Source organism: Lampetra planeri, chromosome 2, assembly GCF_965212315.1.
Source record: "Lampetra planeri chromosome 2, kcLamPlan1.2.h2, whole genome shotgun sequence".
NCBI classification, from domain to species: Eukaryota; Metazoa; Chordata; class Hyperoartia; order Petromyzontiformes; family Petromyzontidae; genus Lampetra; species Lampetra planeri.
Window position 1 is genome coordinate 11,204,323 of NC_136108.1, and position 23,558 is coordinate 11,227,880.

At 44.6% G+C, this 23,558-nt stretch overlaps 1 protein-coding gene across 7 annotated transcripts in view; it reads right to left on the bottom strand.

Moving 5' to 3' along the window:
* The window catches only part of LOC144727809 (glycerol-3-phosphate dehydrogenase, mitochondrial-like), a 76,674-nt gene that overhangs the window by 3,062 nt on the left and 50,054 nt on the right, over nt 1-23,558 (bottom strand). For all 7 annotated transcript variants that reach the window (XM_078606924.1, XM_078606934.1, XM_078606943.1 and 4 more), the window contains 9 exons: nt 16,299-16,463; nt 12,738-12,882; nt 11,757-11,950; nt 10,824-10,958; nt 8,534-8,712; nt 3,389-3,520; nt 1,522-1,680; nt 738-850; nt 507-585 (listed from right to left, as the gene is read on the bottom strand). In XM_078606924.1, the coding sequence (XP_078463050.1) occupies nt 507-585; nt 738-850; nt 1,522-1,680; nt 3,389-3,520; nt 8,534-8,712; nt 10,824-10,958; nt 11,757-11,950; nt 12,738-12,882; nt 16,299-16,463 (1,301 nt within the window). The remainder of the gene's footprint in view (nt 1-506; nt 586-737; nt 851-1,521; nt 1,681-3,388; nt 3,521-8,533; nt 8,713-10,823; nt 10,959-11,756; nt 11,951-12,737; nt 12,883-16,298; nt 16,464-23,558) is intronic.

Below are 23,558 nucleotides of genomic sequence, written 5' to 3' on the forward strand. Positions count from 1 at the left end.
ATGCTTCTTCTCCTTCTATAACTGTGCAGCATCTTGAGATAATGTATTTCGATGTAATATATCTTACACATTGTGTTAAAGTATCCTGTGTGGCCATGTTGCTATTATGAGAATACACATGTAATAACCAAGCCTATGAAGCAAACTCTAATCTGCCTCTGATTATGCAGGACAAAAGAATTGTGGAGATTAAAAGGGACAAATGAACTGGCGATATTAAGGCAAAGAGATTTGACAGAAATGCTCAGCCGTGTCTACAATTTGGTTATTTGCAGAGCGTATAATTAAAGCTCAACACTAGAGAAATAATTTACACACCATTTCTATGATGTGGATGTTCACAATTTTGGCCAAGAAAACGTTTTCAGGAGTGAAGCTTAAGTTACCGTTCTTGTGTACCCGGTATAAACGTGTGACGCTGATGCATGCCTGTGGTTAAGAAGCAAATGCCACCACAATCGGACAAGGAAGATGCAATGTGGGACAACAGCACAGGGTGCACTTACTTCCAGAACTGCCTGCAAATCTACGGTGGTGATGAAGCCCTTATTTTCTTTGTCAAACTTTAAAAATCTTTTCTTGTATCTGAACGCATCACAAAGCAAATATGAAAATACAATTTGGTAAACGCAAGCAATGGCAGCAAAATAAAACGAATAACAAAACATATTTAAAAAATAGCAGTGGTGGAAAATTATAAGCGTACAAATTAATTAAAAAACGATAAAGCGCATTACCGGTCGATTTCGGCTGGGTTGAGGTTTATTTCGGAGGTGTCTGTCAGTTGCTCCCAGCGTGCCTTGTAACCCATCTCAGTGTAGAGAAACGTCTTGGCAGTTTCAAGCTCCTCCTGAAATTCAAATGAAGGAAGAATAACAGCAGCATCAAAATCTGAACAGAGATTTATCCTCGAGAAATCCGATGAGCTATAAAGCTCTTTTTCACAGATGTTCAGTAGACAGGGAACAGAGTAACAGCAACAATATAACAAAAAAAACGATAGGAGTGCAACGTATAGGAAAGGTAAGCAAGTACATCATCACATATCCGACCATCAATAATGATCTGCCCTGATCAATTACCCACCCACAACCGAGGGTGGTTTTGTGCAAGGTGTGACTGCCATTGTTTAAAGATATTTATTACCAATCCGTCCTTTCCAATCACAGTCATGTGTCCCTCTTCTTGCATTACATATTCGCTCACTTCTAAAGCACAGTCAAGCTCCTTGCCCACAATCTCGACGCTTTATCCTTGTTCACTAACCTACGTGTACACAATGGTGTAAAACTGCCACTTTCGATAGGTGTTCACGTGATCTTTTCACATATTTTCATACATCTCAGTCCTCCCAGTGAGTCAGCTATGCAACATATTACTGTAATTAAGTAAGAACAGTGGCACGCTAATAGATGGATGGGCTAAAAGGCTGCGCGGATGCCCTCTGCACTGGACCTCCCAACCCCCCGGGGGGTCCTCCCGCCACCCCACCCCACCCTCCCTCCCATCCCCTCCTCCCACCTGCTTGCGCTTTTCGCTCCAGTTCAGCTCCTTGCCCATGATCTCGATGACGCGCGGCAGGGCCTCGTCCGCCGCCTGCACGTTGAGGAAGGCCAGGCGCGTGCGGCGTGCGATCACGTCCGTGGCCGTGCACGCGTACTCCTGGATGGCGAACTTCACCTGCCCGGGCGTCACGTGGGGAAAACTCGTGTGAGCGTCCTCTCCGACTTCACACATTACAGAACGAGCACAACAGCACCGCACGCCCACCCCCCCCCCCTCCCATGCTAACACGACACCAGGAATATGTTTATACTGGTTTGTGTCTTACTCTGCGATGTGTTTTCAGGTTGTGCCGCGTGTTGTTCGGCATTATTGTCGATGTTTTGCTCCATGTGCTGGTGGGAGCTTGTTCAGGAACTGGTGGCTTTCCTCGCGAGTTCGAGCTGGGCCATGAAATGTCTGCGTCTTCTTATTTACTCATCTTCCAATGTACGACACTTAGAAGATTTTACTTGTCTTTACGGGAATTAAAAATTATCAACGTGCGTCCACATACCCATACAAGCGTCGGGGCGGTACTCATTGCCGTTGCTTGTCCTTGGCCAGTGGTGGAAATGCCACACTGATAAGGCAGGGAACGAGTCTGATCCTATTTCATTCGCACCTCCGATTAGCACGGTTGGCTAACGTGCGAAAGAATCTAAACATACATTCATGTACCCAGAAAAGCCTCACCAAATCTCGAGAGACGTCTTTTCAGGGGAGTCTTGGATTGGGATGCTCGGCTAATTCTGTTAATGAGTGCTCGACTTTGTGTGGGGAGGAAACCGGAGAAAACCCCAACACCCAAGAGGGTGACACTCAACACTGCCACCTCTGAGTCACCACACACTCCCCATGCCTACATCTGGTAAACCATAGTGGTCACCCATCCAAATAGTAACCATGCGACAACTTGCTTAGCGTCTGAGATCGAGAGGACAACTACTTGTTAATTTCCCCCAAAATGGCAGTCATTACATGACCCCAGACAAAATATCAACTGATTCAACTCTTACATGTGATTAAAATTCACAACCTTCCAATTGTAAGACTTGTACTTTACCACTGTGTCACATAGCCAGATAATGAAATTAAAATGTAGTCGACATTTAATGTTACATTTGCAACAATAGTAAGTCAATTGAATGGCTGGAAAGATAGCTAGTTCACCCTTTGATATCGGTGTTTATGTCACTTAATCGTATGGAATGATACATTAAGAGACAGAGGCCCATTGCCATTGGATTTTAATAAAAAATATTTTGAGCAATTGAAATTCAATGTGGATAAAGCAAAATACGCGTACAGGCTTTTGTCAATCCACGGGTCTGTGCTGGTCACAAGGGTTATATGGCCATGCTATCATTATGGTGGTCAGGGCTGTTTGGTGAAGGCAGGCAACATAGCCATGAAAGCATAGAAGTACAGTAATATGTTTATTTTTCTTCAATACCCTCTACTACTCACCACAAAACCCCTATATGATAACCTGTTTGTGCAGGATGGTCACCCATCCATGCGCTATCCAAACTCAAACCTGCTTAGCTTTTGGGATTTTTCAAGATTGGGTGCGTTCTGCGTGATTTGGCCACAGGCGCGCATTTAAAAAAAACACTTCAAAGCCTTTTCAGGCTGAAAACGAAACATTACATTCTTGTATTGAAAACCCAAAGTTTATATTTCATTAATTTGAGAGTAAAAAAAACACGAAATGCTTCCTAAAATGTTAAGCAGCCATTTGTGACCACACATACATACAATCATGAACACATCAACTTGTACATACACAGGTGAGTGCCCTGTGAGACCAAGTCTCCCTTGCAAAGGAGACAGAACACAATACCTCAGCCTCGATGTACGGGAACTCCGAGACGAGCCTCTTGCCGACGATGGGCCACCGCTTCCCGGTCACCTTTGCCATCTTGGCGATTTGAAAAGCTTTGTCCCCATAGCTGGAGGCCAGGTGCATTGCCACCTGCACACGAGCCAGAGGCAGGACGCGTCATCGTCCGGTCTCGGCCAACGCCCGGCGCAAAAGGTGTTGTTGTTCGCACGGCGAGCTGACGATGTCTGTTAAAGATCCAATCTCGTCAATTAAATTTTGATGGGGTTTTGCAAAAAAGAATTAAGACTCGGGGAAAAAAATCACGGCGCACGCTCCCCTCTGCATGGAGGTCGTTCGCACTCAGCGGACAAAGGCTGAACAGTGTTATTAATACTACTCTCCCCTCTTGAGTGTTCCCTTCCAAATCACATAGGCGGAGAGCAATCACAAGACCCGGGTACGTCAGAGCTGGGCAACCCCGAGCGTATCAATGTCAGGCGAGGAGAAGGGCAACCATGGGCGATAAACATAGCGGTGTGGGGAGAGCACGCCCGGGCGCACGAGTTTCCCCAGGAATGTACACGTATGCACCACGTGGCCTGGGTGGCGTGATTGGCAACTGATGCTAAGGCACCGCCGGTCGGATAACCATAGCGGTCGACTGTGTGCTGGCTTCAGAGGCGGAGTTGAGAAGGGGCTTCGTGGCGACTGGTCTCGTGCAGGGAGTCACAAGTCACATGCCTATAAATATACGCACGTGACAGAGCGCAGCTCGGGAGATGCTCTAACTCGACAAGGTATTTTTGGAGCGCGACATTATTTATAGGAGCTGTGTTTCATATTCACATATTATCGATGGTTGCTGTGCTAATTTTATCATTTACGAAACAGGGGAGGGAAAGTACTTGTATTGTCGCACACTGCGTATAAGCCACGAGATTGTTGTCTCCGTGTGTTCAATCATCACTCTCTTTATGTACGCTGTACCTTTGGCGGCAGTGCAATTAAAACGCTACACTAATTGCGTGCGCCATGAAAACCATTACGAAATAAATGCAATTATAGCATCATAAATACAGTGCACCAGCGATGCAACCATAATCCCATACTTAATGGCATTCTTTAAGGGGCTTTTGCATTTTATTTTTTGTTTGACAATGATTCATGCAATGATTTAATTCCACATAAACATATTTTAACATGCGAGTAGACGGATGGGTCTAGATGCTTTAAAACAAAACAGTGTACCACGTGTGTGCAAAAAAGCGACTTGAAATCACGATTTGAAATGAGCCCAAATCAGGTCCAACTCTACTGTACATGAACATATGCTAAAATTGCAAGTGATTAACATGTCTGACTGACAGATGCTGTGTTTAGCAGCGGAACCATTATTAGAAGCGCAAATTTGTTACGTCTGTCATCTATAAAATCTAAATCTGGTTAACAGTGCTGTAAAATATGAGCCCGTTTTAGAGCTGCAGAGAAATGAAGCGATATGTTAAAACGTAAACAAAATTCATTAAATGTCTGCAAATTAAGTGTTATACATTTAACCTTCTGGCGGAACATGAGTGCGGTTTGATGCATTCAACGGCAAATGTTTACTAGTGAAGACACAGCACATGCAACTTGGTTCACGTGTGTAACTATGACGGCACATGCGCTCAGCGGATATGGAAGAGTCCCACTTTTGCAGAGAAAAAAGCAACAAAGAATATCAGCGACAGTCATTACAATAAATCGTCGTTGTTACGCTCCAATGCCAATATCAACTCTGCAACGCATTCAGAGATTCTATACGATCAATGCCACGTCTGTGATACTCGCTTAAAACTGAGCCACGTAACACATAAGCAAATCCTTGCAGCAAGCCATCACCCTACCTCCCAGGTCATTACCACAATCAAGTCCATTAAAACTTGGCTTGTTGAACCGAAACCAAGCCTCGGTCCGTGTCAACGCAAGCTCCACACAGCTTCTTTTGTGTCAGGAGCTAACTTGTGTTGATCTGCCAGGAACTTCAAAATCGTTTCTCATCTCAAGATTTCTCAGCAGTGATAAAACAAAGGTGCTTTCCTTTGAAGAGCACCACTAACGTCAGGGCTGACGCAGACGACGGGCTGGATATCTCCCCAACGAACACATTCAACACCCTGCCAAGAGCTGGCAAAGCTCTCGGTGACATCGTCCAAGCATTGTGAAGTTGTTAAAATTAGCCAACAACACGTGCCGGCAAAAGCTCATTGTCAACAGCTGATAATACGGAGTCACGTCGAAAAGTTTTACGGTGCCGAACGCAAGAGGTGACCCACACATCTGAGCAAATATGCCCCCCCTCCCATTTCTATGCTGCATGCCGTTTGAGTTCAATATGACACATGCCACCGTCGCAGCAGCCTGCAGTAGGTAAACGACCCTCTTAAAGCTTCCACACCGTCTGGTCCCATGACTCCGTACTTTCATCTTATCTCAAGCTGAAGGACAGCCTCTGAGGACATATCAAGTTATGAGAGAACGGAGCCTCAAAGAGATGTCCAGCAACAGAAAGACGAGCACCAGAAGGGATGGATTATACTGGCAAACCGAACCCAACCGGGCGGCACACGTGTGCATCCACGAGGGGGGAAATCCTTTTTTTAAAACGAACATCTAGGGGAGGTGACCGGGTGGCCCAGGGGGGATGATGATGCCTGTGTTAGAGAGTTGGGCCCAGCTACCGTGGCTTCAATTAAACCAGGTTACCAAGTGAGGCGAGTTCACTGTCTCAGCGCAGTAGGCGATGCGTGTGCACAGAAGCATGCCAATTTAATTATTCACTTAATAAGCCTGATAAATGTAAGCGTAGTCGCTTGCGTAATTTTCTTTCGCACAATGGACATTCGACCGATCACTCTTAGCACAGCATGTTCTCCTAAAACACGGAAGTTGCGATCCTGAAGAATACCGCGTCATGAAAAAAATCGAGTTATAATAAATAATATAGGGTAAAGCAAAGTCCGCGATAACACGCGAGATGTGTATGCGGGCCGAACAAAGACTTGAGGAGCGTGTGTAGCAATCTAGAAGCATCCAGCAGCATCCCGCCTTGTGATGCTACGCCAAGGCAGTCGTACGAGCACTTATTCCTACTCGCACGACGTTGTTCCGTTCACTGAATAACGTAACATCCAATTCGCGTCCGCGTTAGAAAAAATGTGTTCCCTTATATATTCATCGCGTTATGTCAAAATTCGCGTTACAAACAACACCACGCGTTATAGGAGACTCTATGTGTCTAGTTTGCTGGTGACAATATTACACACAAAACAGAGAAGTGTTCTATGCTCAAATAAGCAATGGGATGGCAAATCCTCTCTGCTCACATACCGGAGGTACATTAGCATAGTCGGGGTGGGGAGGGGAGGTGGAAGGCAAAGTGGTTCCAAAAGGATGACCGAGACTGACTTTGCACAAAGTGGCACTCATTTTAATAACCCCAGAGGGATAAGATCTGATATCAATGCCCATGTTATGCGAGTTTTTTTTTCTGCAGGGGTAAATTCAATGTACATGTGTGCACCCTGTGCATTAACTCACACCTGGGATCGTCAAAGTGAAACATCATCAGTGCTAGCAGCCGTGTTCTCTCCACTGTTGGACGAGTGACTAACATTATACTTGCCACTCCACAGGGTTCCATGATGCCTCGATCCATCTCACTGCCACACATTAATAGCATATGTGTGTGATGAGAGGCTAATTCTGCAAATTAGTTTTATCTCCCTATTTTGAATAGGATGATGAGGAATCGTTCCAGATTGAGGTACTTCTTTTCTGTCGAAAATATGAAAAGGTCCACTAATTTTGATTCAACAGTTAGGCCTCATTCTTTCATGATATACACAGGTGTTAAGCATCTGGTTCAGAAAGGTTCCTTTTATTGATATCGAATTATTTGACAACTGGTGGTGTAAACCCACAAATATGAAAACATCATTTGAATGACACCCCCACGGCACATGTGATGTGCTGTTTTAATTGCTTACATTAGTTGCAGAATATGCTGAAGCAGCCTGTTAATATCCTGTCAGGAGGGAACAGTATGAGCCCTGTCGCATCATCTGCCACACACCCCCTTCCCCGTGCCCGCCCATCTCACCACCAAACATAGTCAAGAATAAGTGAGCTAACTTTAGACCATATCATGTAACAATAATACAGATCATGATGAGTTTTAGAAACACTGATCTCGACATTTTAAATTAGCTCGTGTGCAGGTGCTAGGCGGGTTATTACATCGTAGGGCCATGAGAGATGATGGCAGGCTTGGGGAGGGCCTTCATCCATCAGTGGATTGACCATGGCTGATGATGATTACAAAATGTATATTCTTTGGGTCTTTCGTTAAAGTCACGTAGATAGGTTCAAAGAAAATAACAAAAAATTTACAATGTTTCCATCGCAATGCAAGCGGTCGTCATCAGGCTGATGATGACCGCGAATATGAATTCCTGCAGTCACGAAAGCTTTAAGTCAAGAATTACAAAACGTCTTTTATAAACCCAAATTTGACAATTTTCTTTCAAACAGGAAATGCTTTAAATAAATGTGGGTAATGATGCATTGTACATTTCCATTTAAAAACCGTGAGCAGCCTGCACGTCCTCTGGACGTGTCCTCCTGTCCAGTCGAATGGATGGCCAGCCAGCCAGTAAAACTTGTCTATTATAGTATGAAGTATGATGGTACAATTTAATATCCCGCACATATGCGTGGGATACATGGCCGTGGTGGAGGGTCGGTAGACGGGAGAGGTGTGATGTCAGCGCCACGCGAACATCAACCCAACTCCATGCTGTGGTATGTGGGTGATGTGATCGAGCAGATGTGCGTGGTGACATCATCACCGCGCACGTGCATGTGACCGCCAGCCAGGAATCCAGCCAGAAACACCTTTTTTCGAAAATAGCTTTTTGATAATCATGGGACTTTTCAAAACATTTGGTGTAAGCGAGGGACAAGCTGGTTCCTGAAGACATTTTAGAATGTACCGTTCTCATCAGCCGCGTGAGCCCTGTTCCCCATATTTAGTGAATGTCTTCACACCGAGCAGGGAGAGCAGCAAAGTTGTGCGCGATCGTGACAGACTGTGCGCGGAGGTGGTGGCGGTGCGTGCCCCACCTCGCTCTCCAGCCCGTAGTCCTGCACGAGGCGGATGAAGAGGGTGGGGGTCCAGCCGTGCGCCCCCTCCAGCAGCAGCCCCACGGTGCGGCACGGCGACGTGGCCCGCAGGCCGTGCGCCGCGATCGCCGCGTTCAGAGTGTCCTCCGCCATCGAGCGGTACGTCGTCCACTTGCCACCTTCACCCGGGTGGACAGGGCTTGTGAGATACCATCTTTACCGACGGTCACCCCCCCCCCCTCAGGGCAGCGACTGTAAACATCCCAAGCCTTATAGGTAATATACTCTTGTTTACGCCGGTCGGGGATGGATTCCTGGAAGGTGCAACGGCGAATATCAAAACGACGTAAATCAAACGATTCACTGGGAAGCAGGTGGAGGCAAAGGCCGAGGCGACGGAAGGACGGATGATGCTGTCGGTGACGTAAGTGTGGGTTGAGGCGACACAAATCAGGTAGCGGTGTTAATAAAGTGACGACATATCTGCAAAACGACGTAAATCGGGGTATTACTGTATGTCGAAGATTGAGAAGGACCTGCACCAGAGGGAGTTCTGGAGAGCCATTCTAAAGGGTATTTGGCTGATTCTTTCACACTGGCCGGACACCTTGGAAGGTGTGGGTAACCACACTTTATTGCATCACATGCGACCTGCCGATCGACTGACTTATAATGGTTTTTAAATAAAAGCCCAATAGTCGAAATATTTTTCCAAATTGGCTGTTTTTTTATGAATACATATTGGTGGGAACGGCAATTAAGCCAATGCAGGTGTTAGTTCCTTGTTTCTTCAAATGGATCCACTGTAAATACTGTATATGAGAATAATAGAATATGTAAAGGAATACTCAAAGAGAGGTACTATCATGAACCACGAGTAAAACAAAATAATGAAAGTTAAATATTTAAACTGTGCCACATTGAAAGTAGGTCTCAGCCTTCTATATATATGTAAAATAACATATCCAAACAAACTTTGACAAAATAAAAATGTCAAGAAGAAAGAGGGACTATCAACTGCTGCATAACGTAAACGTAGTTGCAAAGCACAGACCATTTGTTTGCAAAAAAAAAGACCGTTAAATGTTTGGCCTCACATTTTGCACGCACAGTATTAACTTTAGTTCCCTTCCAGACGCCACGTACATTTGTGCACGACAGCCATGTGTTGGTGAAATGACTGTGCGTTTTTAGTGCACCTTTTGCCATTCAGCACCCAAAATGATGCCACGTGATGATCAGTGCGAGCACAAAGTTTGCTGAGGATGGGTTTGGGAAAACAGTGAGTGAGGTGTGAGTCGCTGGAAGGCCCCGGCTCTCTGTGCACTGCTGGGTTCATTAACTCCGCTTTATTCCCTAATCCGGGCAATCTGTTCCCTATGCCCCCCAGACTCTCGTCCCATCTGGCCGCGGCGCGAGCCAGTTTGCGTGCATTCCGGATGCATTAACTACTGCCCATCTGCGGTGCAAGTGATCCAAGCGGGGCGAAAACCCTCCTCGAGAACCAACAGGGTCAAATTCCAAAAACCGCTAAACGAAGTTTTTTCGTGAACAGCGTTGCACGAAAACAGACCTGGATGGCCGGCCTACCATGCCAGCCCCAACAGGTGGAGTGCGTTTAGTGCAGTTCCTACTCCTGCGGTGAACGCATGTTATTCCATCAATTCTGACATCGGTCATTTGTAAAATTGAAGCTATTAAATCAAACAAATATTGAAATATCATAACAATGTGTCTCTACCACAGAATGTATAACGTTCATCTCGCAATTAAATAATCAGAATGATAATTGAATTAATTCTCTTCACGCGTTAGAATTAAGGAAGCAGAGAAACATTGTCCAAATCATAGGTGCCCGTGTTAACTTTTAACATTTAGAATAAAATAGCTAACAATCAACACTGCCAATGTCCTGTTGGATTCCCTGCCCCTAGCTACCGCTACCGCTAGGGGCAGTGGTAAACAACAACTTTGGCGCTACCACCAAAGGACACACTGCACAAGAATCCACTACAGAATTAAACATGCAGCATATGCTTTGGTGCGATTATACGGCGGATTGTTAACATAAATCCTGATGTACTTAACAAGCCCAGTATAGCGTTCGTAGTTTGTATTTGCAACGGGTATATATTTTTTCAGCAAAGACAAAATGACTGAAAGACAAATGCTGAAAGCTACTCCGTGATATTTGTCAATATAATGCACTTAAAAAAATTATCAAAATACCCTCGTGGAAAGTTGTAGCATCTGTGTTGATTCCACGGCTGTTTTGTTTGCAGACACTCACCGGCAATGGTGACCATGCCACTCTCGCTGATGTGCACTACGTGGTTGCGGGAGATGGACTGCGTGTCCTTTGAGTTAGGGTCTGTCACTAGAGGGCGAATCCCACTCCAGGCCGCTAAAACGTCTCCTCGACGAACTGCAAGACAAGCGCCCGGACAAGCAAAATCACTGAAGCAGCCCTCACGAGACGGCTGGGGCCATTCTGAAGATCAATGGCAGTGACACCAGACACCACAAATGAGTGCTGCAACAATTTCGGTCAGAAGAACAGACTGATGGTCAGCACGCTCACCGCTGATGCCATTCAAGCATAGAGGAGCCAATGAATCGAATCCTGTAATAACTGCATGCAGACGTTACCAAAGCACACAGCTCCTGTCGCACTGCGAAAACTACATCGCAAAAACGCAACCCACCGTTCACAAATGTAAACCACTGTGCGCCAATGTCATAATCAAAAACCCATGTCTTAAAATCAAACCCGATAAAAAAAAGTGTATTCTTTTAATCCATAATTTCCAGTCCTCCATTGCAAAATATAAGAAACGTCAATGGGTTCCCAATGGTTAAGGTAGAGCACTGCTAGCAATCCACTCTCAAGGGTAATATTGGCCTACTCTTCCACGTTGGTCATACATTTTGGAATAAGAAGCATGACCCAATATTTCCAGCAATACACATGACCTACCATTCGGCTCATTGTGGTGTTACGTTGGATGGACAGAGTCGGGGGAAACTTGCCCATTGTTATCAACTGCCGTACTGGCAGATCTACGCCAGGAGATCGAATCGTATCGGCGACCTCTGGATCGCAAGTCCAGTGCGCAGACTCATTACACACCACGGCAGCATCTTCAACGTAAAGCACACCGGTTCAACGCATCTCGCTTATCACACAGGACAAACGGCGTCCCTTTGCCCCCCATCCCCACACCTTCCACGTCGGGGCTGAGGTAGTTCCGGACTTCGTTGAGGATGAACTGGATGTCCTCCTCGCGTGGGGAGGGCGTGTCCGTGATTTCAGTGGGCGTGTCGGTGGTTCCCGCCACCGTCGTCCTCTCCCACGGCAGGAAGAAGATGACCCGGCCATCGCTGGTGGCAGGGTCCAGCAGACCCATCTTATCTGGGCTACAGGGAAAACGTGGAGAAGGGTGCACTCGTCACCGGACGGACGTAACCAGGAAACGTTTTCACGTCGTTTCACCTACGATGTTGACTTTCGTAGTGGCGCTGTACTATTACGTGCGCTGCTCCATTCAGTTCCAGAAGAAGCTTCCAGCACGTAGAGGGAAACGTCGGACATCGTGCCGAACAAAACACGCGATGCAACGCGGACAGACGTCAGAGCTACACTTTACCACTGAGAAAAAAAAAAATTGTTAATGGCTGGGCAGTGAAATTATTTGAGTTCCGTCCTTAAGAATTCAAACTTAACAGAAGCACAATGTGTGTGCATGTTATAACAAATTTATGAAAGCAATATTAATCACCTTTGAATTGCATTATTTTCTAGAATCCTGCTCATATTTAGCAAATCAAGCGGATGCACGATGCTCCAATTGAACATTGCACTAATCATACGCATAAACATTTGATTTGCATGCAGCCATGCATTGATATTCCGGATGTAATAATTCGGCAAGTAAAAGCATAACCGTGAACACCCAATGCACAATAGAAGTGCCTCCACTTCGGCAGCACTGTATGGGCATGCAGCCACATTGTGCAAACACGGGTCCCCCTGAGATGGAATTTCAGGCTGTAACGTTAGCCCGAGCACTCTGTTGGAAACCAGCGACCTTCACAAGTCCGCTAAGAGTGCTGCAGACGTAACTGAATCGAGGGACAAAAGAAGGACAGGTCTGGCCCTATTTTAAAATCGCACTATTTTCGGGTTATTTTTGTTTTCCTTTACCTGTAATAGCCGGGCATTATTATATGGACACCAGCACTTGGCTGACAAATTTTCGGGGTATCTTTGTTGTCCATCTGGCGCAGTATGTCTGTGAAAGGACCCGTTGCATTGATAACGCACTTGGCGCGAACATCAAATTCCTTTCCTGCAACAACAAAAAAACGTACAAGAACATTTACAAAAAATTCTAACGCGACTACTGATAATTAAAATATTATACCACGCAAATTTGTATTTGTATTATAACACTGCAAAAAGTAATCACTCGTTCAAAATTATGACACTGTATTTTCCACACCCCACTTAATACTCGTTAAAATTATACACTAAACGAATTTGGAATTCAATGAGCAGTCTTGCCACAGCCCGTGGTGCACAGGGAATGACTCCAATTTCTGACACTATAGTTCCTCCTGCGATTGCTGATCACCATGAACCTCTTGAATAACATTGAGCGTTTGGTCTGATATTCACAAAGTCAAGGCAAGCAGCGTGGACCACAACTAGGCATATTAATGATGCTTGATTCATCAATTAAAGTCAATTCCTACTCTTACAATACATGCATCTAATTTTATGCATGAGATTTGATTTACGACTTCAGCCCATGATATGCAAATTATATGTTACATTTAACATAATGGGATGCATAATACTACATAATAAATAGAAACAAAAATCATAAACAATACAAATGAGAGTAAAAAGAGAATAGTGGCGATTTAATCAATCACTGGGTAGGTGATTTAATAAATTAACATGCCGAATACAAATGGAAGCATACACATTTATATCTGTTAAGTGGCATGAATCTTACAGAAATGAACCATGTGTCTTCTGCGGGTAGTGGGTTATGATATGCCCCCTCTACAGGAATGACCCTACCTGAACCCATCATAGGGCTCTGCCTTTCCAACCTGCCTGGCCTGCCCTTGGATGGTGACTTTGGCAAATTCCTGCCAAAACTTTTCCTTGCATGCCCAAGTGAGCATTCCCACTAACCACAACTCCTCGTGTCCACAATTTAGGGGGGTTTTGGGCTTCCACTAATGCTAATTGCAAACATGGGTATTTCTCCCGTTCGTCCATGTGAGCAGAACACGAGTGTTACTGGACTGAGACAGGGAAGCCAGCACGGCACTCAATGCTCAATATCAGTCGAGTGCTAATGTGGCTTGCTTCTGTGGGTGTATCTTTCTGCATATTTTACGTTTCCTGGCATTAACAGCAAGCAAATCATCAGCACAAGTGGTGAGAAGAAAAATGAGCCACACACGAAGCAGCCAAAAAATCCACCGCGTCACGTACATGCAATGAGTATTATCGGATTACCAAGCAGTATCTTTTATATATTTGAATGCCAATGACGAGGGCAAGAATTGATGTCATCCACGAGATGGGCAACACAAACATTTACACTTGCTTTCTCATACATTTTACAAAAAAATATCAAACGCAAAGCCACCTGTATAACCAACACCATGCTATCGTGCCATCTAATGTGTGGGCAGAGAAACAATGCAGGGCCCTTCTTATAAATACTTAGAGTAATTGAGGGTATGGGATAAAATTGCACGATGCACCTCAATAACAACCCAGACCATACGTCACAGGCCTGTAACGCAACACCTACGTGCCTCTACCCAGATAAAGGCTTCCCCGCGGCCCTAGCAGATTGGTTACCGTCGATAACAGTGCACGTTAATGCAATGCCTAAGTAATGAGTAGTGTGGCATACACTCATGGTCGGAGAGAGATGTGAGCTCCTGAGACCTGACGGTCTTCAATTTCTTAATATACCTCCATGCAAATTATACCTGCCAGGCCGTGTTCAGTTATTATTTATTGAGCCCGTCATAGAAAACACTGCACGCCTATATCACGCTACTTTTACAGTGTTTAGTGTGTGTTTTGTTAATGAAAGAATGTGATGACTACAATATTGTCCAGCTCTCCTTTTTTTTGGGATGACAGAATTACATTTGAACACATTCTCACATGCGCTTCAGTTGCCGAGTTTTGGAAAGAATATCCAGTACGAATAACAGCATACCGAACATGATCAACATTATGAATACTGAATATAAGCAGGGAAAGTGAAATGTATCGAATTCAAATTCCAATAGCCATTTTGACTAAAACATTAATTTTATATTGTAACCTAAATGAGTACAAAATATGGGGTTAAGGTACGCCACTCACCACTGTAAATGCAAGTCTCCACTCGCATGCATTACATTTACCTTGATTTAAAATCCCAACGATTTGCAGCAATAGACTCCCAGTTGTGTCGACGTTTACCATTGTGTAATGCATTTCCCCCTGAAACGTCCCCCTGGCATTCTACTTCCAGGACCCTATGTACACAACGTATCTCCCCAAGAGATTATTTAATTCTCTTCGGGTTCATGCCAGATCGCCCTTGCTAATGAAGACTTGTCTCAATGCACTTTCTCTGCTGGTTATCAAACAACACCCTTTGCTGTTCTCTTCCACTGGCATCGCAACTCTGCTTGGGTCGACAACAATGACTGCTGAGCAGACGGTTCAACAACGCTGGCCACATCGTCAAGGAGTCCCCAGCAGAATACTTCAGGAATAGAATGTGGAGAACCAGAACCTAAACCTGAACCTAAACCTGAACCTGAACTGGAAAGGGAAGAAGCAGTCACAACGGAGGCTGCTAATGAGGAAGATGAAATTAGACAATCCCATCGGCGTGCAAACTCCGATGCCAACACATGACCCACAACCCTCCGAGCATGTCCGCACAACACGACCACAAATAGAGCAAATAAATCATTAAAGGACACAAGCCAACATCTTCCAATTCCATTTGGAACACGCCAGGTCACGACACACGTGCTAGACCTAGACACGGCCGCACGATGTACGGCTTTGCTTCACGTTGGCACAAATATACGTCCGGCCGACAGACAATGGTCACCGAAAAAGGCCATGAGCAGTGACAAATGAGAATAAATAATGGGAGTCGAAAGTGTAAATAAAGGTCTTTATAGAAGAAATATGCGAGAGCATTCACGCAAGTAATTGGCAAATATGAAAGCGTTAAATATGTTGGATTTCCATAATTTACTGCAAATCTGTCCTGTACCACAGGACATTTAGCATATCATTATTTGAAAACGCGATGGTCTAATGTTATTTTCATGTTAATTGGGGTGAAATTTCACACATTGTGTGCTCGTGCACAAAAAAAGACAACTAACCCCCATATAGCATTAAAGACGAACGGGGAAAGTGGCTTTTCGTGATCCATCAAGGCCGACACGTCGCACAAGGAGTAGGTCTGGCCAGCACCACGCCTTTGTTTCCACACAGTGCTGATGTTTGAACATTGCACCAGGCACTTGTGTAAGATTGAGACGACCTAAGGGAGGCCCAGGACAGGTTCGAATTTCATACTCTGCACTGATTTTAGCCATGTCCTGAATTCAAAGTCATGTCATTGGGTTCGTAACACTCGTGGCGCAGATTCACAACAGCACCCCTTCCCCACTCGTACGCCCGTAGGCGAAATTCTCGCAAGGGGAGCCATACCAGTCAAGTTGTCGCGGCATCTTGCGCCACAGATTTTCTCCTTGCCCGTCTCTGGGTCTGCAATTTTGAGCAGTTGCATCACCTCCGTGTGATTGGCCACGGCCGCCCCATACCGTGCGGCCGTCAGAGCGATGGCGATGTTCATCCGCGCGTCGTTGTGCTGCCCTACAGACACAGGAAAGGAAACGGACAGCGCAAAAAGATACCAGGTGGATGTTTGACCTTGCATTTTGTGGGGTTAGAACCATGTTCCAATAATACTGGAAAAACATTAACTTCCTGCTTTACTTGATAGCACAGATATATTTTTGGAATCATAAGTAGCATAAAAAATACACGGTAATAGTATACAATTGAAATAGATGGAAAGTTTCCCTTTAAGATTGGACTTGTATGTGATGGTAGCAGAATTAATTATATGCATTTATAGAGATGTCATTTCAATCAAATATCCTAGTTAGCTGCACTGATGACTGATTATCGTAAAGCAATCAATGACCATAATTGTGTCATCACATTGCGTCTTTTTCGTTTTTTTGGCAGCATACTTTCAAAGCCAAGTACGGTAAAAAAATGGCAGCAGTAGCAAAAACAAGAGGATGAGAAATTAACGATTGGACACAGCTGGTGATGAAGAGCAGCAAGTGTACCTGGGCTGCCAACAGCCCCTCAAGGTGCCCGTAATGTGCCAGGACAAGATGCTCGTTGAGACTGGCCAGCAGGGAGTACTAGTGCCATGGCAATTTGGGCAGAGTCGCCTTGACGGGTGGAGGATCAGCACCCCCCTCCCATGCGGGAGCATAGTGGTTTCTGCTCGCCGCACTTGCCGATCACCCCACTGTGAAACCCGGCATTGCAGAGTAAGAAATGTAACAGAAGCACAGATGCCATGTGGCCACAAGCAGTGATTGCCCACATTGAATTCTAAATAAAATTGCGTGGAGAAGTTGAACTTACAAATTTTGAGGCTAATTAGTTGGGTTTTTTTCTTTCAAAAGTGAATGATTCTGTCTGATCTGGTGAAATATGACAGCGTTATTTATTTTCTGCCAGAATTTTTCTAAGAAAAAAAGCCATTTTGGCTAAAACCAGAGTCATTGGGCGATTTCACTCCAAATGGTGTTGAAAACTATTTCAGCCAACACACATATAAGGCGCAACATATTTTCTCTGCCTTTTGAACAAACTAAAATATTAAACTGGTATTTATCACTTGGTGCGTAGTGATATAAAATATGGAACATGTCGAAGGAAACACATTCATTTCAATAGTATAAAAGAAACACGGAAATAATTGAAATATACAAAATAATCCATGGGAAAATGACGCAATGTGAAGCGACAGCAATCATTTAATAACAAAAAACATTTACACAAATTTAACAAGAAAAAAGATTGTCAAAAATAAAAATTAGTAGTAGGGCAAGGAGAGTGGAATGTCAGGACATGGGACGGGCTTAGTGAAGGTAGGGTTATCATCAGATAGAACTCGCAGCATGTGCACCTGTCACGAGTCATCAGTAGCAGGGGGACACAGAACAGCAAGATCCAAGTGGGGGGGGAGAGCCACTGCCTGTCGGCTCCCATTCCCCCTCAAATGCCCACACTCGTTCTATAGAGAAAACCCCTCCGTGGCTCTTACAGGCACACTTATCGGTGAATGTTTTGTAGAAATGGAGTGAATATAGTGAGATGCATGAAAACACCTTTGAAGGCTTACGCTAGCTCTAGCTATAAGCAAAAAAAAAGCACGTCATTTCAATACATTAAAGAGTAACCCTCCTTGGAAACATCAGACAGACAAGCTGCATTGTCGTGATTTTTGCTAGTTTTTTTTTTAAACAATAAACTCTTCCGTGTATCTTTTACCACCCATTCTACTGCCTATTAGTATGTGTGCATTGGCCACTGCCCTCTCATCTAACAAATCCCCCAAAGACAGCAGGGGACCGGCGGAAGAGTCGCCCGGGGTTACAGTAATCAGAAGTGATGTGCTGGCACAAGCACGGGTTGGGGGGGGGGTGCGGTTTACTGGCTGGCTGGCCGGCCGGCTGGATGCCTGGATGGCTGGATGGATGGCTGGATGGATGGCTCAAGGCTCGGCTACGGCTCACTGCGCTGGATGCATTCCCATGCAACCACTGGCCCCTGGTCACCCTCACCTCCCCGTAGCCGGCTCCACATCACACCGACAGCACGACCGAACTGAGGGTCACCCAGACCTCGCCCTCCCACTGCCTGGAGGCATCGTCTCATGTGCAATCGAGAGCCTGAAATTTCGCTGCAGGGATGTAGACCTGACTCTCAGGAGGCCGCCACAAAAGCGTTATCACGTAACTTACATTGCTGCACAACCGCCGTACGACCGAAGTAACTCAGTGTAAGAGAGCATTTCTATTTCCGAATCTGTGCAAGTGGCCGTGGGGTGGCACAGCGGTTGTCGCACTGTGCCAAGACCCGGATAACCTGAGATAGGTTCTTGGCCACTGTTAACACAATTGTTGATACATCTGCACCAGTCCTGGGCACCACGATCACACCAATCCGCACTCAACAGCATTGTGAGGTATGTTTACACAATCCGTATGGGTGTGGGGAGACCTTCAACCAGCAGTGGATTGACAAATGGCTCTAAATCATTACATTTTCATGTATTTTAATGAAAAGCAGCATACCGATGTGGCTAAGGAAGGACTTTTAATCAGTTAATATCACCTGCTCTAAGATATGAATCAGAAACATGAACATTGACAAGGAAATTGAAACAAGAGCTCAAGCGTCCAAAGAAGCATGGAGAGATGCATACACATCGCACAAGTAAGTGGGCTTGGGTAGGACACGTCTCTCGAAGGGTTGATGGCCGATGGGCAACATTAACGATAGAGTGGCAGTCAGAGGACGGAACACACCTGACAGTACATCCACCGCAAAGATGGGGAGTGATAAAATCAGCTCGTTTGCAGCTGCTAGGTGGATCACTAATAACTGCAGGACCATAAGAGATGGTGATGGCTGAGGGATGCATTCATCCAGCAGTGGATTACTAATGGCTGAAGCTGATGATGATGGTGAGCATTGTGCCAGAATATTCGCACAACAGTTTAAAGATACACCCGATTCATTACCACTGATTTCAAGCACACATACATACATGAACAAATGCAGCTTGATCTGTGCTACATTCCAAGCAAGAATCAAGGCAAACCCATGGCGAAGGTGCAGACCTGCAGTAATAGATTAATTGCGGACAAGTTGCAGGCACACACACACGCACAAAGGGACAAACGTGCCCAACAACAAATTGGAAGGGTTTGGCAGCGGTCTTGCGGCACCATGGCAATTTAAAACAAACTTTGAAATGGAATCTGCAAATGCACGATTGTGTGTTTCACAGACAGCCACTGAGAGAGCTTGTTGTTTAACAAAAAATATATACAGATATTTGGGTGCTCATTGTACTCAAGTTATCTCCAAGAATGTATGAAAATAAAAAGATGTTCTGCTATTTAAAAGTAATATGTAAACAAATGTTGTGTACAGTCCACTCTTATTTAGACTTATGGGATAGTCCATAGTCTAGCATAATACAATGATGATTTGGTTCACAGCTCTTTATCAATCCACTGCTGCATGAAGGTCTTCTCCAGGATGTGTTTGGTCGTGGCAAGTGTTTGTCCAGACTTCATCAGGGTGGTGAAAGGAAACTAGCACCGTTTCTAGACATAATTGGACACTAATTTTAGCCATGGCCGGGAATCAAACTCAAGTCACCGGATTCACGGCACAGCGTGCTCTTCACTCGGCGAATGCTCCACCCGCTGCCAGAATAAACCTTCGACAAACTTGCAAACTCCTTGCCAATGGAAAATATTAACTTAACTCGTTCGGAGCTGGACTAACACCATAATTCCCTCAAAATGGAATTTGTTGAGATTCATTCTAATTGTGGGGCACCTACTCTCTAATCCTCTACAGTCTACACCAACAATGCAAATGCCGTCACAGCAAAATTGCTGTGACGGTTTTACCTGAAGACGGAAGCTTGTGTTGCCTCCGAAACGTCGTGATTGAATTTATTTGTTTTCTTTTTTAACCTACGTGACTTTACCGAAAAAAACAAAGAGTATGAATCCTTGCAGTCACGAAAGCTTCAAATCTAGAATTAATGCAAATGCGGATCTAGCCTTACACACAAAACGCATGCAAAACTATACAAAACTTTCTCAATACATTTTCAGAGCATTTATGCAAGTTTTTAAATAGATTTTAATGCCTGTAAATGCTAAAACAAAAATACACCAAACCCTTGCCTATTGCGAGGGTTACGTTCTTGAAAGTAGCCGTAATCAGAAAATCCGTGAAACGCAAACTGAAAGGCGAACGGGAAACTAGGGTTTGGTTCATGGTTCGTAATACGACAACCCCCACCTTTTGTATTGCCCTACATTAACCAAAAGTAGAAACTGGAAGTATCGTTCATGTAAAATGAGGAATTTGTTCTAAAGTGTTAAATATAACTTATATACAATAAATGTATAGTGGGAAAAATATTATGTAGAAAGAAATATTGCGGGCGGCTAAACCTCACTGCCTCCTCACTGGACACTGGGAACAACACGTGACGACCTGGGCGTGTGGATTCTTCAACAGCAGCATCATCGCGAGCAATGTGCAGTTAGAGTACCTGTACGGTACTTATTTATGATGCGTACTATACAAGAATCTCGCGCTCAACCGCGACTTGTCGAACCACTTGGGCAAGATCGGTAAATTGTACTGCAATAGATTTGGCACAATTGGTCAAATCCGCGATGGGAAAACCCATGATGGGTGAGGTTTTGGTGTATATGCAATATATTAGAGGTATATAAAGTGTTGCCGCCCTGGTGATTCTATTCATTATCACGATTCAGGGTCGTTATTCGCTATTTCAATTCGGCATGTTATTCTGATTGGTGTGTGTAACCCCTGCAATGAGTGAGTAGTCATTGTCTGTCCGTGTTAATTATTTCAAATATATTTAGAACATTTTATTATAAACTATATTAAATCACTTTCCATCATAAAACAAAAACTAAAAAACCTTGCAATAAGATGTAATTCTGATCTCCAAAGTAATCCGAGTGAAATTTACGCCGATTATGAACATCACATGAATATACATTTATACAAAATCCGATTATAAAATATATAATCAGTGTGACGGGAAAACAGAAAGGGATTGCAATAAATCAAAAGAATAGTCAACCGGATAATGGCAAATAGGGGGGGGGGGGGGAGTAAGTGAAGGGGGAATTATGACAGAAACCAAGCAATGGCAGCGGCGCACGTGCAGACACCAACGGCACCACATTTGGTCAATGACTCGCCAGTGTGCTCGGAAGCGCTCTCGCTCAGTGGGCATCCTGCTAAATCACAGCACGGAGCCTGTAGGACAGCCATTGGCAGTGGAAGGGCAGGGGGAGAAATGCCAACAATGATGTGGGGGGAGAAGAACCATACAGGAAGGGAAAGAAAGAAAACCCCGTATAGTATGTACATATTGGAGATGGCACGAGCCTCATTATTCCTAGAATGTGTTTACGATTGCATTCATCGAATCAAATACAATTCCCTAACGGTATCATGGGATCAATTCCCCAACGGTATCATGGGATCACCGGAATCATAGAATCGAGGAGGAGCCAAGACGTGGAGCCCAATGTGGTGTTCAGGTAAGATTGAAGAGCCTGTGGCGGCCTTGCCAGGCCTCATGGAATTGCCATTGAAACATAAAAAGGCTGTTGCCTATGCAGTTTGTTCTATGGCGACTATGGTCTATACTGGCCAGCTAATATGACGGTCGATTCCAGCCGGCCAGTACCGCCGCCAGAATCGCCACTGGAATATACGACTTTGTCCTTAGCTATGCTAAGCATGGCCGAAGCTTAGCTAAGCCAGATTCGCAACAAAATCAAAAAATAATCCTATTCTACTTTTCAACGCTTCCATCACAGAATCCCTGAATGGTGGAATCACAAAGTATCGAACAAGATTCGTGTATATTCATCCACTTCACATTTGTATCACAGGATTCGGATACAATTCTGGATGGAATCACCCAGCTCTGAGATACATACGCTGCAATACGTGTCCCTATGTACACGTTTGAGGCCAAGACGATGTGAATGTACGTAGGGTGGCTGTCTCAGTGGAAGCGAGGAGGAACGGCGGTCCCCTCGTGCGAAGGGGCCGGCCGCACCAGCAAGCCTCCACGGGGAGCGCAGTAATGGGGACGTGCCAGCGAGCTAACCACTGGTGTCAGTTCCCTCATTAGGCGCGTCCCTCACGCGTCAACCCCAATCAATTTTACCGACACAAACTGTGCGCCCTTGCTCCCAAACTTGAAAACCACGCTCCGGGGATATAGGACCCTCCGACTCAGTTTGGATAATTGGCTCTTACTCTCGTATTGACATTTTTTGTTATTTTTAGAGGCAACGCTGATAAATCTTTTATAGGTAGGCAAAAGGTACGCTTGCTACCTTCAGAAGACCAGAATTTGCATGAAATTGAGCTGGATCGTTTTTAAACGTGATCATAAACTGTTTCATTCTTGTAAATTCATAATAAACGTTTTTGGGTTAGATCGCGTTATTTATAAATGTGCCGTAAATTGTCTTCCCCTGCCAACGCAGACCTCGAAGTGCAATCCTTATCAACATGCATTTACTCAGCAGGTGAACGTATGGCCATGCATTGACACATGGTAAGACCACTTTAAAAATATATATATAAACACTGTTGACCAATTGTCAACATAGTTTTAATATCATGCACATGATCATTGCAATCACTTGTTTGCATATTCCAGTTGATAACAGATTGTGGAAAAATATCATGTGAATGTGGCAATGACTTAATTTCAAGAACCAACTGCAAATTAACTTCATATGTATACCATCTTTGTCTTTTTAAATATTGATATATTATGAACAATAAAATATGCACTTTTTAGCCACAGTAAAAAAAAGCTTCATAAGCCTCGACCTTAACCTTTTCTCAGGCCTCCAATTAACATTCATTAACAAGAAAACTAGCAACATAAAAAACTTCCCTCGACAAAAGAGCGGGGGAAGAGAAAAAGGGGGAAAAAAAATACCACACAACAGAAACACAGGGACCACTGGGGAATGATCGCTCTATGGGCACATCCCTCCACTCTCGCTGCCCTGCCTTTCGCCAGCCACTGGGGAGAAACGCAGCCGACCACTGTCGCAA